The 17,153-nt window shown below is 38.3% G+C and overlaps 1 protein-coding gene across 1 annotated transcript in view; it reads right to left on the bottom strand.

Annotated features, from left to right (window-relative positions):
• LOC126278877 (cilia- and flagella-associated protein 44-like) overlaps nt 1–17,153 on the bottom strand; it is a 94,215-nt gene that overhangs the window by 65,494 nt on the left and 11,568 nt on the right. Inside the window, exons 2-4 of the mRNA XM_049979151.1 lie at nt 16,854–17,016; nt 12,760–12,899; nt 12,492–12,655 (exon numbers count right to left, since the gene is read on the bottom strand). Coding sequence (XP_049835108.1) covers nt 12,492–12,655; nt 12,760–12,899; nt 16,854–17,016 — 467 coding nt within the window. The remainder of the gene's footprint in view (nt 1–12,491; nt 12,656–12,759; nt 12,900–16,853; nt 17,017–17,153) is intronic.

Raw genomic sequence — 17,153 nt, 5'->3', positions numbered from 1 at the left:
GACAGGGCACTGCCTCATACAATAAACATTGTCTGTTAAGGGGTTTCAAGTGAAGTAATAATAATAATAATAATAATAATAATAATAATAGCTTTATTCAACATCGAATGGTACACTGCACATGCACAAAGAAACAGTAATGATTAAAGTTATTTGTACAATACACAAGACACATTCTTCTGAATACGTCATTAATTTACAAGAAAATTACAATAAGGTGTTTACTTATTTCTATTCACATAATTTCACAAAGCATTTGTTGTTCTTCATATAAGTATTGTACTCTTCTAATGTGTAAAAAGGGTGTGTTACTAATAATTTCTTAAGCTGATGTTTCAGTTTAATTGTAGGAAGAGCCATGACTGCTCTAGGCAGTGCATTAGCTAATTTTATACCTGCATACTGAGGCACCTTTTCGTAAAGTGCTATTCTGTGGCTGCCAATGTAAAATCTTTCTTTATTTCTAGTATTGTACTGGTGGAAATCTGAATAAGTGTTTGGGTGCAGTCTTTTCACAAGCAATATGGCTTTTAGAATGTATGTGTTTATAACAGTTAACACCTCTGTTTTTGGAAACAAGTTGCGACAAGATTCCCTATATTTTGCTCCACAGATTATCCTCACACCCCTTTTTTGAAGAATGAGTAGCTTATCTAGATTAGCTTTGGTTCTTGAGCCCCAAATTTCAATACCGTAGTTCAAGTGAGAGGAGAAAAGAGCATGGTATGCAGTCTTTAGGACTACAGTGTCTCTACAGAACTTGCAAATAGTACTGATTGCAAATATATTTTTTGACAACTTAGTTTCTAGAGAGTCAGTATATGTGCCCCATTTCAAGTTGCTTTGGATTGTTACGCCAAGGAATTTTACACTAGACTCTTTCTTTACCAATTTGTTGCCCATGTATAATTTAATTTCATTATTCAAACTACTTTTGTTAAACTCCATCAAACATATTTTACTGGTGCCTACATTTAAGTGGCTTTCATTAAAAAAAACTGAACAATTTCTTTTGTTACATTATTACACTCGGCCTCTAGTTCATTACATGATTCCTTTTTACATACAATGGACGTGTCTTCGGCATACAGAACAAATTTGGAATTTATAGTACAGTATTTAATATCATTTACATAGATCAAGAACAGAAGGGGGCCCAACACTGAGCCCTGGGGCACCCCATATTTTATGCAAGTGATCTCTGAGTACAGTGTCCCAGTGTTAGATCACCCACCTTATTCAGCTGATCTAGCATCAGGTGAGTTTTAAATATTCCACAAGGTCAAATTTGCATTTCAGTCCACTGAAGCAGTGAAAGAAAATGTGATATGCGTTTGCAAGGAGCTCATAGATGAAGACTTCCTGCACTGTTTCCATCAATGGAAAATTTGCATGGAGCTTTGCAGGGATAGAGGAGGGGAGTATATTGAGGGTGACAATAATTAAATACATTTGTCTTTAAAATAAAATGTTTTATAGCAACATTCCTGTTATTTTATAGCCACACCTCATATGAACAATGAATATATGCTATGTACAGATGGTAAAGCTGGTGGGGAGATACATTTTGGTCTGAAGAGGAAGTATTGTTGATTTATGATTGGTAATTTTGGTATGGCAGAGGATTTTATAGAGCCATCAGTCAGCTGCATGTTGTATTTAGAACTATGGTTCACTGTACATGAAATGAACAAGTTAAATTGATTGTGAAGAAAGTATTGATGTTCTAAATGAATGTGTCTCGACACTCAGTCCACAGTCAAGATTGTCACTAACAAATATGAATAAGGTGATAGATGGAGGATCTAGGTGCTTAAGAAGGGCTCTTCTATGTGAGCAAGTTGTTACATCAGGGTGCAACAGACCATAGCTCTATAGATCTACAAAAATGTGGAACATAATTCCTATCCCTAACCATAATGCAGTACCATATTATGTCACGAAATTCTGCTTAACCCATGGATCATCCTCTCCTCTCCTCCCATTTCAAAATGGCCTGAGCACAAAAAATTCTCTATCTCAAATGTCACCCTTTCTTCCAAAAGAAACCATAAGCTGTCACATTGCTTTGATCTCATAATATTTCCAGCCTCAATCACTGCTAGTCCATATCCCTAACCTGCCTTGTATCCCCAACAATCTCCTCTTGCTCACACGCAGTGGACCATCAATCATGCCCTTGGTCATAACCCATTATCTGCCTCCTCACCCCCAACCATTGCCGTAACACCCCCTCCAACTTCATACTTCTGCTTGCCCTTCACATTAATTATAAACTGGTTTCCAAAAAATAGTAAAAAATAATAAACACCAGGAAAACATAAAAATACAAATGTGGAAACAGGAAATGTTATTGCTAAGATAATGCTGCACAGAAATTTTAACCGGAAAACTATAGGCACTGTAATTTTTGTGTACAACATGCATATAGAAAACAATTATATCTCTTGAACTAGTGCAGCAGGTGAAACACTATCAGTGAGAGAACTTAATCAGTATTACGAGATGCATCAAACAAAGTTCAAACACCATTTACCAGGTAAATTGTTATGGAGTATTATTGACAGATAGGAAGCAGGTGAAACTGAAACAAAGTTGTATGTCCAGGCTCCTGTTGTTCCTAGGCATTGTCAGTAATGTTTAAGCACATGTTTGGCTTCTGGTGGATTCAGCTATGGACAATCAAGGATTAAGACCATACAAATCATTGATATTTGATGGGATAGACTGTATTGACACTCTTGGGAACTTTAACATTTTTTCAGTGTAAATTTCCTGTGTGTGTGTGTGTGTGTGTGTGTGTGTGTGTGTGTGTGTGTGTGTGTGTGTGTAAGGGGGGGGGGGGGGGTGTTTACAACCATGCTCCTTTGTGTATACTATAATACATCATCACGATTCAACAATGTATACTAAACACAATTGTTGATGACTCCATACAACCATAATGTGGTAAATATTTTACAGATTCCTAGAAGATCTGTAATTTTATTACAGCACATAATGAACTGGTTTGATGCCTAACATTCCTGTTGATGAATCTGGTAGCATCAGGCTTAGAGAAAGTTTACAGTTTGTAGACTGGTCTTCTTCACCCTTCAGAAGTTAAATTTTAACAAGAGACACATTTTCAATTTAAAAGCTCAGTTTCATCCTGTATGGTAATTCACAGTTTCACCACATCTGACATGTCACTCACAGGTACAAACCATTAGCCAGAACCTCACTCTGGCATTTACTGAGTCCACAGAAAAAGAAATTACCAAATCAGTAGAAATAAACACCCATTTTTCTCTAGTATGAAGCACAGAAAGTTAGCAAGCACAGGGGTCCTGCTGTGAGTGAAGCCATCAAAAGAAAGCATTTTTCTATGGCACATTAACAACTTGAGAACTATAAAAGAATACTGGTATTTTCGTCTTAAATCAGATAAGGACTGCATTCCTGTAATAATGGATATTGTGTAATATTAAACTAGGATTCAGTTATTACTCTATCCTGTGCAAGCCTCATCATCTCCACATAACCACTGCAACTTACATCTTTCTGAATCTGCTTATCGTAATCATCTCTCAGTCTTCCTCTACAATTTGTACATCCGTTCCCCAACTGACACTTCCCTTCCATAGTATACTGGTGATTCCTAGACATCTCAGAATATGTCCTATCAACCTTAGTCTAGTCAAGTGGTGTCACAAATTTTCTTTTTGAGGCCATACACTCACAGAGCTATAGGTTGACTCACTCACAAAATAATTACTGGGGCAGACCACCCAATAAAAAGTGTCCATGATAGACTTGGAATGAGTCAGACTAGTTATTTCCCATGATATAATCACTAAAAAAGAAACATATTAGCACACCTAAGAGCCACAAAGAATCTTTAGCTGCATAGCTGGCAGTCAATGGATTAATTTTCTCACTTACAAACTGGTGAAATATGCACCACACAATCTGCCACAATTATTGATTCAAAGACAGGCATATGAAAATTGTCCAGCTCATTCAGTTAGGCTTATAAAGACCCTCTGTACTAGCTTATGGTGTTAATGAGTTTCAGCCAAATGATCCAGTTTATAAGTAATAAAAGAATAATTGAACATTTTACATGTGAAAGGTGCACCTCACACATCAGGATATATGCACCCTTGCTCACTGACAAATTATTTCAAGTTAGAAACTGATATTATAAACAAATGCACACCACACCAGCAGCATTCTTGTACACACTAACTTGCAAATTAATCATTTACCTACAACTGCATCTACATCTATATTCCACAAGCCACTGTAAAGTGCACGGCAGAGAGCACATCCCATTGTATTATTTATTAGGGTTTCCAGCCATTCCATTCGCATATGGAGGGCACGATGAATGATTGTTCAAATGTCTGTGTGTATGCTGTAATTAGGTTCCATATTCTTTTTTGTCATATGTCAATGATGTTTCATCAAGTTTGTACTACTGTAAACGTCACATGTACGAGGTCTGTTGTAATTTCGTGCCAATGGTGTGTTAGAGCAAAATGCGGTTGGCATCCCTGCACACACCAGTGTGTAATGTGTGACTGCCGAAAGTTTCATTGCTGTATGTATGTTAGTTATTGTTCAGTGCTGTATTGAGTAGAACATTGTGTTGCACAGTTTACACGTCTACATTAAATTTTGCATGGAACTTTACATACACACACCAAATAATGGAGGAAGCCTACAGTGATGAGTGCTTTAGCCATACTTGGTGTTACAAATGATTCACACAGTTTAAGAACAGCAGGACACAAGTTAAACATGACCCTGGTTCAGGACGCCCTTCGAAGACTACCAATGATGCTTATCTCAGGAGTGCGAAAGAAACTGTGTGTGCCAATTGAATACTGACTGACCAAGAAATTGGAGAAGAATGTAACATTCCAGTTGGATCATGTCGTGAAATCCTGACACAGCATCTTGGAATGCGATGTGTTGCCACCAATTTCGGTCCCATGGCTCAATAGCCAAGACCAGAAAGATCTTCGTCTCACAGCCTGTGAAGAGCTATTGGATCACGCAAATGAGAACAAGATGTTCCTTAAAAGAATCATAACTGGTGATGAGATGTGGACCTATGGTTATTATGTTGAGACTAAGGTTAAATCTTCAGAATGTGTTGGGAAAGATTCTCCAAGACCAAAGAAAGCTCACGAGGCCAGGTCAAATGACAAAGCCATGCTGATAATTCTCTTTGACTTTTAGGGATTAGTTCATCATAAATTCATGCCAAAGGGGCAAACCGTTAATTTATGGTACTATCGGGATGTGTAGCAACATCTGCCAGAAAATGTGAGACGGAAATGGCCTGAAATGTGATGAGACAATTCACGGCTCTTGCACCATGATAACACAACTGCACATTCGTCCCTGTTAGTGGGTGACTATTGCATGAAAAACGAAACCAATGTGCTGTCTCATCCTCCATACTCTTCAGAGCTCACCTGCATGCACTGTTTTAAATTTGCAAAGACAAAAACCTGATTGAAAGGACAAATATTTGGAACGACAGATAGAATAAAAGAAAATTCACAGACGGCGCTTCATACAATCCATCAAGAGGCATACTAAGTCTGCTTTCGGAAGTGGAGTGGTGTTCGGAACAGAATATTAATTGTGGAGGAGAGTATTTCAAAGGAGATTGTTCACAATAAGTTAAAGGTAAGCACTGAAGAATTTTGTGAACAAAGTTCAGGAATTTTTTGAACAGACCTCATATGCTGACTACCTGCGATTGTACCTATGTGCAAAACCAATAAACTTGAAGAGATCTATCAAGAATTTTGATACTGACCTGTGTACTAGCAAAACAGGCACAGAATATAGGGTCAAAGCTCAGTCCAACCAAAACACAAGTGGTCCTGATAGGGCTCATTCGGGCTGCAGAATGTGCAAGGGGGCATTAACATCTCTCCCTGCCTTACAAAAATAAAAAAGCTCTTCCCTTTCAAACTGAAAAAGAAACATGTTTATGCTTCCTGTTATTGATTACAGCAATGTTGCCCGGCAATATATTTTCCTTAAAACTTCACTGTGCCTAGAACTAGTGATAAATGCCTGCATTTGATATATATGTGATGTTCAATTCTTTCATAATATTTCACAGTATCATACAAAACTATCCTGGTTATGTGCAGACAAGCACTGAGATTTATATGTGCTATCTCCTTTATTGTCTTATCGGCACATACTGTCTCTCATATAAAAGTGCAGTGACTGGATGTCCATAACAACGAGAAGGTATGATCTATTGAAATATACTTAACAAAGAATGCATGTAACCTATGACACTGCCAACCATACAAAGTGTTCTAGCATAAAGAAAAAATGAGAGACACCAGCAAAATTGTGAATAAGCCTGTCAATTTTTGTCAGAGTCGTCGTGTGAAAATGGCATTGTAGTCACATCATTCCCAGATTTGTACACTCCATATTTAAGAAAAACGTATTTTTTTTAATATTTTGTCTACCACCAGGAAATGCAGAAACAGCAATGGCTAGATGGTTGCAACAGACAGAAGCAAAAAACAATTAATAGGGCATCAGAATGATGGCACAATTAAATATATATAGACACACACACACACATACACACACACAACACACACACACATACATACATATACACACACAGACAAACACACTGAAGAGACAAAGAAACTGGTACACCTGACTAATATCATGCAGGGCCCCGGCGAGCACACAGAAGTGCTGCAACATGATGTGGCAAGGGCTTGACTAATCTCTGAAGTTGTGCTGGAGGGAACTGAAACCATGAATCCTGCAGGGCTGTCCATAAAACTGTAAGAGTATGAGGGGGTGGAGATCTCTTCTGAACAGTATGTTGCAAGACATCCCAGATATGCCCAATAATGTTTGGTGGCCAGAGGAAGTGTTCAAACTCAAAAAAGTGCTCCTGGAGCTGCTGTGTAGCAATTCTAGATGTGTGGGGTGTCACATTGTCCTGCTGGAATTGCCCGAGTCCATCAGAGTGTACAATGGACGTGAATGGATGGATGCAGGTGATCAGACAGGATGCTTACATACTTGTCACCTATCAGAGTCGTATCTAGACATATCAGGGGTCCCATATCACTCCAACTGAACATGTCCCACACCATTACAGAGCCTCCACCAGCTTGAACAGTCTCCTACTGGCATGCAGGTCCATGGATTTATGAAGTTGTGTCCGTACCTGTACACATCCATCTACTCTATACAATTTGTTATGATACTTGTTTGACCATGCAACATGTTCCCAGTCATCAACAGCTCACTGTCAGTGTTGACAGGTCTAGGTGAGGCATAAAGCTTCATGTCCTGCCATCATCAAGGGTACGTGAGAGGACCTTCAGCTCCAGAAGTCTATATCGATGATGTTTCATTGAATGGTTCACACGCTGACACTTGCAGGCGGCCCTGCATTGAAATCTACAGCAATTTGGAGGAGGTTGCAGTTATGATGAACGATTCTCTTCAGTCATCGTTGCTCCCATTCTTGCAGGACCTTTTCCGGCTGCAGTGATGTTGGAGATTTCATGTTTTACCAGATTCACAGTACACTCATGAAATAGTTGTTTGGGAAAATCCCCACTTCATCACTACCTCAGAAATGCTGTGTCCCATTGCTCATGCGCCGACTATAGCCCCATGTTCAAACTCATTTAAATCTTGATAACCTGCCATTGTAGTGACAATAACTGATCTTACAATTGCACCTGACACTTTTTGTCTTATATAGGCATTGCACTGTATTCTGGCCGTTTACATACCTATGATGTGAGTGCGCAAGCCTATACCAATTTATATGGTTCTTCAGAGTGTGTGTGTGTGTGTGTGTGTGTGTGTGTGTGTGTGTGTGTGTGTGTGTGTGTGTACATATGTATAAATGAAGAGTCAGAAACATACTAAAATCAGTCAAGGATTGAATCCCAAACCTTTGAATTTTCAATCTGAAATTAATTCACTAAACCACAAGTCCCAAAATGGCAGGCAATATGACATTAAATTAAAAGCTACATTCTATAAAAATCTTCTGTCCATTTGTTTCAGCTGCTGTTATGCAATCATGATGGTTTTATCACATAGTAACAGCGGTGGAGCAAGGATGGGAGACAGGGAAGGGGGAAGTAGTATAGAGAAGAATGTAATGGCGCACCACAGGTATTGTATCATCATGAGTATGAAATGGATCTGCTAACACATCAGTTCCTATGTTACATTAGAAAATACTTTCACACTTGTAGAAATTTTATTCAAAGTGATACTGCATGACCTTTCTTAAATAGCTCATCTGTGTTCACTAACTAAAAAAAAGGGGTTTTATGCTGTAGCACATACCTTCTATATGCCATAATTCCAGTATAGAGTAACAAGCTGCCATGGTCTGAATGAAAATAATGACTTAAAAATAAAGATGAAATGGCAGGTGTCAGACAGACACATAAAAAAGAAGTTGTCACAACTGATCACTCTAAGCTATGAGCTTCAAAACTCTGACTTCTTGTTTTCTACACAGACCAGCTGTTGGATTACATAATAGGCGATAATGAGAGTAATGACTAAGAAGCCTGATAAGGGAGCAAGGATGTACCACCCAAAAGCAAGCAATTGTTACAGGGTGACAATTATTGAACTATGTGAAAAAAAGCATAAATTAGTTACAAACTACAGTCTGCACACACTTTATTCAACATGTAAATGCCGCTACAGATATTCAGTTTTAGGTTATGACATGTCTGATATGCCTGCCATCATTGATGATGATGTGACATAGGCGAATAGCGAAATTCTGTATGACCTGCTGAAATGTCAGAACATCAATGCTGTTTTCAGCTCAGCAATGGTTTTGAGGTTATTGCTGTACACCTCGTCTTAAATATAGCCCCACAAAAAAGAGTCAAATGTGTTCAGATTCAGAGAATATGGTGGCTAATCGAGGCCCATGCTGGTAGCCTCTGAGTACTCCAAAGCCAGAATGCGGTCCCCAAAGTGCTCCTCCAGGATTTCAAACACTCTCTTGTATAAATGGAGTAACCTCCGTCTTGCATGAACCACATCTTATCGAAATCAGGGTTACTTTGGATAACGGGATTGAAATCATCTTCCAAAACTTTCACATACAGCTCAGTAGTCATCATACCATCAAGAAATATTGCACTGATTATTCTGTGACTGGGCATTGCACACCACACAGCCAACCGCTGAGGGTGAAGAGACTTTTTGAGCACATAAATGTGGATTCTCAGTCCCCCAAATGCACCAATTTTGCTTACTGATGAACCCATCCAAATGAAAGTAAACTTCATTGCTAAACTAAACGCTCATGTGCATACTAATTCTCATCATGCCCAGCAGTCAACAAAAACTTATTATGATTTTACTTCATATAGTTCAATAATTGTCAACCTGTATATGGAGCATATTATGCACCAGCACTCAAATATGAATAAGGAACATGGGTAATGAATTAATTCTATGAATGTAATAGTGAGTCACAGGCAGAATCTGTAAACCCAGTCAAATACTTGGATGTAACAAACAAATAGTTTCAGTTGTGAGTGCAGCAGATAGCAGACATTGGTTTATTGGTAGAATACTAGGGAAATGCAATCAGTCAGCAAAGGAGATTGATTGCAAATCACTCATGCAACCCATCCTAGAATAATGCTAAAGTGCACAGAACCCAGGAGTGGCAGGGGATACTGAATACATATAGAGAAGGGTAGCAGCAATGGTCACAGGTTATCTTGACCAATGGGAGACTGTCACTGAGATGTTGAAAGAACTGAACCGGCCGACTCTTGAAGATAAATGTATATTATCCTGAGAAAGTTTACTGACAAAGTTTCAAGAACCAGTTTTAAATGATGACTCTACCAACACACAACCACCGCCTATATATCCCTCACATATGGATCATGAGGATAAGATTAGATTAATTACAGCATGCACAGAGGCAGTTAAACAATCACTTTTCCTACATTCCATACTTGAATGGAACACAAAAAAAGCCCTAATAACCAATACTGTGGCACATACTCTCTGCCATTCACTTCAAAGTGATTCACAGAGTACTGGTGTAGATGTTGATGTAGATGTAGAAAGAAGGTGAACAGGATACGGGACAGCAACCTGAAATTTCAAGGAAGCAGGGTACGACTTACTAGACTGGATAGAATAAGGAATGAGAAAGTGAGAGAAATAGTGAAACAGGGGCCCATGCAAGAGACCACAGAAGAGGCAAAACTAACATGGTATTGGCAAGTTAAAAGAAATGAGACAGGTTCCTGAAATGATAGTGGGAGGCAAGAGATGTACAAGGAGACCGAGAGACAGATGGATCATTGGAGTGAAAGAATGTGTTAAGAAGAGAGGAGAAGACTGAGACAGAGTGAAGAGAGAAAAATGGTGGGAACATAGGAAAAGACAGAGAGACTCATGTTCCAAACAGACCCAATCAGGGCTAGAAAACTGTAGAAGAAGAAGAAGAAGATGATGATGATGATGATGATGATGATGGCATACATAACAGCTACAAAAAATGAGCAAGTTTTACAATATCTCAGAGTATAAATTTTTACCTGCATCCTCAATTATTTGCTGGGTGCAGTCAAATCTTTTTTCCTCTACAGTTTTTACCCTCTAGAGCTCCCTCTAGAATCATGGAAGTTATTCCCTGATGTATTAATGGATATCCTATCATCCTGTCCTTTCTCCCTGTCAGTGTTTTCCACATTCCCTTCCTCATGAATTCTGCAGAGAACATCCTCATTCCGTACCTTATCAATCCACCTAATTTTCAACATTCTTCTGTAGCACTACACCACAATGGCTTCAATTATCTTCTGGTTTTCCATGTCTCATTAGCATACAATGTTGTGCTCCAAACGTATATTCTCAGAAATTTCTTTCTTAAATTAAGACCTTTGTTTGACACTAGCAGACTTTTCTTGACCAGGCATGCCCTTTTTGCCAGTGCTTGTCTGCTTCATATGTCTTCCTTCCTCCATCTGTCATGGGTTATTTTGTTTTGGGTTATTCTGTTACGGGTTTTGTTTTGTCTACTTCATGAACTCCAGTTTGATGTTAAGTGTCTCGCTGTTCTCATTTTTGCCAATTTTCATTATTTTCATTTTTCTTTAATTTGCTCTCAATCCATAATTGTACTCATTCAAATGTTTATTCCATTCAACAGTCTTGCTATCTTCAGAATTGTGTGGGTGATGTTTGTCCAAAAGGGTGATGGTGTATTACCAGTCTCATATTCTACACACCAACATGAATAGTTGTTTTGTTGCCACTCCTCCCCCCTTCCCCTGATATCAAATCAAAATTTCCTCCTCCCTTCCCCTGATACCAAATCAAAAATATGTAAGATCTTAAATTATCTATCATTGTAAATAGGTCGGTAATGTCATCTCCCTTGTCCACATAGATTCACTAATGGACGCGTTTCCTCAATTACATTTTCTATTAACTTTATATTAGAACACAATAAAAACCATTTAGCACTGAAAAACAACTGTTGTGAGGCAACAGGATGCCTCAGGTCACTGAAAATAACCAGAGTTCATTACTCAGGTTTCCAACATGTTTTCAGTGACATACCAGGCACTGATTTGACATTAATCAGTAATGATTTTATATTTATTCATTATATCTGTATAATGTCTGAAGTCATCCTAAGGAATGTTTAGAAAGGTAAATATAACTGTAGTTTGCTTACCACTGAGTATGAGTTTGAATGTTTGGATGGTACCAGTAATCTATTAACATTGCATTTATTTTAGTAACTGTACACTGGAAGTGAAATATTATAAGCTGCTCCTTAAGACTCACCTTAATTGCATTGGTGTAAATAGAGTGTAACAGTATGCTTCAATGGAATAGTTAACATCCTGTTCTCTATTTCATTACTATATTTCTATCAAAAGAAAAGTTAATTTGAGAAAACTACAGAATTATGAGACAGAATGGCTGACAATACTTATCCTCAGGAGGCAAATTTTTTAGTACTACTGATAGACACTTATAAAAGTACCATAAATTATTCTGACTTTTGGAACTAATCGCTTAATAAGGAAGGGCAGGGCATTCAGAACTCAGGCTGAGAGAGACCCACCAATTATCAGGTTGGCCCTTTGCAAGGAAGTAGAAATATACTGTAATTTTTAAATGTTTATTAATGTTCCTTAGCTCACTATCAGCCTTTCTCTTCAGTTTTCAAACATGTCAAAAACATTTCATCATTAAACCATATTAACAAAGGGCTGTTGGAAATCATTGGCAGCTACTGACGGAAAAATGTGAGTGGTACGACTGCTACGGGAGGACTGAGAGAGAGAGAGGGCAGTGGGGAAGGAGAATGAGAGACAGTAAACATGCCAATCATGCTCACATTTTAGTATGTCAAAAATAAGCATGTACATTCTATAAAAGACTATGATGACAATTATATATTTTACCTCCAGTGCACATCATTTGTGGTGAGTATGGAGAAAATACGATATTGTAAACATCATTAACATGAGACCTCTGTTGGCGTAATATAACTGCATTTCTCCAGTCCCAAATCGTAAGTAAAAAGTCTGGGTCACCACCTTGTACACAAAGCATTTCGCCATCTGGGCTGTAAGTCATTATGAAAAATAAAACCTGAGTGTGTTTCATTCTTTTCAATTGTCTGTGAATGACTATGTGAACAACACTAATTTCATAATCAGTAATAACCACCTGTAGCTCATAAATGAATATGACTTCGTCGTTCCACCTCTTAAAACTGAGATAACATCCATGGAAGGCCAGTTGTATATAACAACCATTGGTTCATATCCATTATCAGCAACTGCTATGTGCTCAAACAATGGGTTTTTCTGAAAGAAAACAATATTTATTTGTCATTTGAAACACCTGTCCAAATAGAAAGAACAATTATGACACAAACAATGGATAATAAGAAAGAATAAAGAAAGTAGTGATAAAATCGATACATACAAGATTACATAGTATGTTTTCGGTGTCTACTCAAAAGAGTTAAAGCTATGGACCTACATGATTCATGTATAATTAAAGTTAATTCTTGAAATGATAAAAATCTTTAGAATTACTATTGTGTATGTACCAGTGGTCTAGGGTTAATGTCTTGGACTAGTAATCCAAACATTTTGAATAAAATCATCAACAATGATAGCTGAAGGTTTCCAGTACAATGAGCCACCTCTGTTCTGCCAACAGTCTTATCAAACAAGATGGAGGAGCACACAGAATTACACTCATAACAGGAAACTGCCACAAAAATATGGAAGAACAATGATGTTCAATGCAACGAGGATGCAGAAGGCAATGGAAATCACTGTACTAAAAACACCTAAGGTGTGTGCACAGAACATGTGGCCTGTAACTTGAAGACATGTCATGATGATTCCCCACTGGTAAAATATTCTGAATTAGTATCCCTTTGGACCTCTCGGAGGGGACTGCACGGGCGAGGTAACCATGAGAAACAGATTGAATAACCTATGAAAGGGTAACATCCTATGAGTCAAAGTGTGGAATGTCGTAACTTTGAACATGATAGGGAAGATAGAATACATGAAAAGGGAAACATAAAGTTGCAATCAAGATATAGTCGGGGCAGTGAAGTGAAGTGGAAAGACACTAAGGCTTTCTGGTCAGATAAACAAAGTATAATACCAATAGTAGCACAAAATGGTACAATGAGTGTAGGATTGGGTTACTGTGAACATTTCAGTGATAGAGTAGTTTTCATCATAACTGACAGCACATCAACACCAACAACAATGGTTTAGTTACACACGGTACAGTCACATTAATGTGACCATTGCCTATGTTCAACATTAATGTGCAGTAACCACTCACAGAGACCAGTGGCAGCACTAACAGAGGAGGGTGTACAATGCATGTCAGGTGTCAGAAGGATATGGACAACAGTGTGGTCATTATTGTAACATGGAAAGAGGGTGATTTATCTGAGGTCAAAAGTGGAAGATTGTTGGCTTTTGAACAAGAATGGAAGCATTTCCAAAACAGCTAAGCCTGTAAACTGTTTGCATGCCCCAATGGTTAAAATATATCCTGCATGGCAGCAAGATTGTGCTGAGGCAAACATGGTGCACTATGGGCCACAAATAACGGGTGAACAATGGCTGCAGAGATGTGTATGTGTGAATAGACCTGCAACTGTTGAGCAACTGACCACCCAGATGAACCAAGGGGCTACCAACAGTGTCACCTCAATGACCATTCAGCAGAAATTATTGCGTATAGGCCTCTGCGGAAGGTGACTGGTTCATGCACCCAAGCTGATTGGTTTCATCAGCAAAGAAGGCTGGAATTTGCAAGCCAGTACTCCAACTGGACGTCCACTGAGTGGAGACAGATGGCCTTTCCACATAAACCACATTTATGTTCCATCGGAGAGATTGTTGTTGGTGTGTACGGAATGAAACATCTGAATGCAAACACTCTGTGACCAGGAGGGAGCTTTATTGTCAGGGAAATATTTTTGTGGCATTCTGTGGGTGATCTCATCATTCTGTAAGGCACAATTGATCAACACAAGTATGCATCTATCCTTGGGAGACCATGTCCACCCCTACATGCAGTTTATTTTTCCTTGGCATGACGGCATCTACCAGCAGGACAATGCAACATGTCACACAGCTCGCAGTGTATGTGCATGGTTCAAAGAGCACTAGGATGAGTTTACCATACTCCCCTGGGCACCAAGCTCCCTAGATCTAAACCCAATTGAGAATCTGTGGGACCATCTCGATCGGGCTGTTTTTGCACCATAGATCCTCAGACAAAAATCCTAGTGCAGCTGGCCACAGCACTGGAGTCGGCGTTGCTCCACATCCCCACTGATACCTTCCAGGACTACACTGACTCTCTTTCTGAATGTCTGATGCTGCAAAAGGTCATCATTCAGGCTTCTGACAGGTGATCACATTAATTTGACTGGACAGTGTACACAGCAACTTCACAAGCAGAAGATGAAGAAACAGAAAAAGTACACGAGGATATTGATTAGGCAGTTCAGTATGTAAAGGGAGATGATAATCTAATAACTGTGAGGTACTGCAATGCAGAAGAAGGGAATGGAGCGTAAGACAGAGTTACAGGAGATTATGGACTTGGTACAGGAACGAGAGAATAAGGAAAAAGACTAATTGAGTTTTACAATAAATTTCTGGTATTAACAGTGAATACACTGTTCAAAAATCACAAAAGGTGGAAGTATACTCGGAAAATGTCTGGAAGAACAGGAAGATTCCAGATGGATTACATCATGGTGACACAAAGATTCTGAAATCAGATATTGGGTTATAAGGTGTATCCAAGAGCAGATATAGACTTGGATCACAATTTAGTAATAATGAAGAGTAGACTTACATTTAAAAGAATTATTCAGAAAAATCAGTTTGCAAAAAAGGATACTGAAGTACTGAGGAATGACAAAATGTTCTTGAAATTCTCTAACATTGTAGGTACCTTGATGATGAATGCCACAATAGATAATTTGAAAAGGAATGGACAACACCAAAGAGGGCAATCACAGAAGTTTGATAGAAAAATATAAGTACAAAGGAGGTAAGTGTGAAGAAGCCTTGGTAACAGAAGACATACTTCAACAGATCAACAAAACAAGAAGTTTCTTTTAGTTTAGTCATCAGTCCACTGCTAGCCTTGCTGGCTGGGAAGGATTATGTAGGCAGTGTCAGCATGGATACAGACAACATTCTAGTAGTTGTCCCAGAAGAGTCAAGGGCAAAGATGTAGGCAAAAGCAACAGGTGTCCTACTGATGAAGAAACAGCAATAGTGCATAAACAATAGATTGCAACAGCTGCTCATAAGCCAGCCTTTTTATTGCTGGAAGGTAGACTGTCCCTAACTAAAACTGTCATTCTCAGGTTGGGAAGAATTCCCATTTGCAGGAGTCAGGTGTGCAAGAATTTAGGATTGTACTTGAAAAAAGAAATTTTTTATCTCACTTCAGTAAAGCCACTGAGAAATCTTACAGAATCATGCAAGGTGGCACCAGTTGGAATTTTTACTTTTAATTGTCACTGAGAGCAGTGAGGCTATATCATGGCCCATTTTTATTGCCAGTGTTGAATTAACAATAAGTGTGTAGACCAAGCAGTCACAATATCTAAAGCACACTTAAGATACATGCAGTGAAATGTGCTTTTAAAATTTTGGAGTTTTTGGTACGACAGCAGAAGAAGTATTGCTAGTAATTTTGGGGTAGTATACTGCTAATGTAATCATCAGGTACAAAGATGTGTATTATTGGTTGCAAAAAGGGGACAATGAGAAGGTGAAGCAGTCCCTGGAACCAAATCACAAATAAAGTTCATTAAGTCCTGGAGAACTACTACACTGCAAAGGGATTGGGACAGTAAATAAACTTGCCACCATGTTTACAGACATTTCCAGATGCCTATGAAATGAAGGAACTGCAGTACGTGAACCCAAGTAGAGGCATGATCCATTTCGTAATTGAAAATGAACCACATTCTCTCTAGCTGCATAAATCCAGCAAAAGACAGTCACACATGTGTGATTTTTAGCAAAACTTGACAGTTACATTTCTGAAATGCATATCTACAAAATAAATATAATTTCAGTGTACTCTTGTTTTGAATGACATCACACTGAAAACATTTTCCACAGTTTTACTACACATGTGTAACATATAACCACACAAATTTCAACACAAATCTTTGGTAATGACAGATCACAAACACACTAAGTAAGTTGTATTTATCTTCTTGTTGGTCAAAAAATAGGCGAACTTACTGTTATGTGGCCAATCCCTCCTCCTGTCAATGTGCGATGGAATCTACGTTCTCCTTTTTCAATATTATAAATGTGTATTAAGTTTCCCGATCCAAATATAATAGTACATTTATCGGCAACACACATATTGAAATATTTTTGAGTATTGTATCCAAATGAATACCTGATATTTGTAATCAAGGCTTAAAATGTTACAGATGGCAGTAAACATAAGCCACAGATCAAATATATACAAAAAATGAATTTATATTATTTCATTTTCAAAATCATTTTACACGTGTTCATTGTGTTCTGATAAAT

Source organism: Schistocerca gregaria, chromosome 6 (genome assembly GCF_023897955.1).
Source record: "Schistocerca gregaria isolate iqSchGreg1 chromosome 6, iqSchGreg1.2, whole genome shotgun sequence".
Taxonomy (NCBI): Eukaryota; Metazoa; Arthropoda; class Insecta; order Orthoptera; family Acrididae; genus Schistocerca; species Schistocerca gregaria.
Note: the sequence above shows the minus strand (reverse complement) of the source record. Positions and strands in the feature narration are given on the sequence as shown.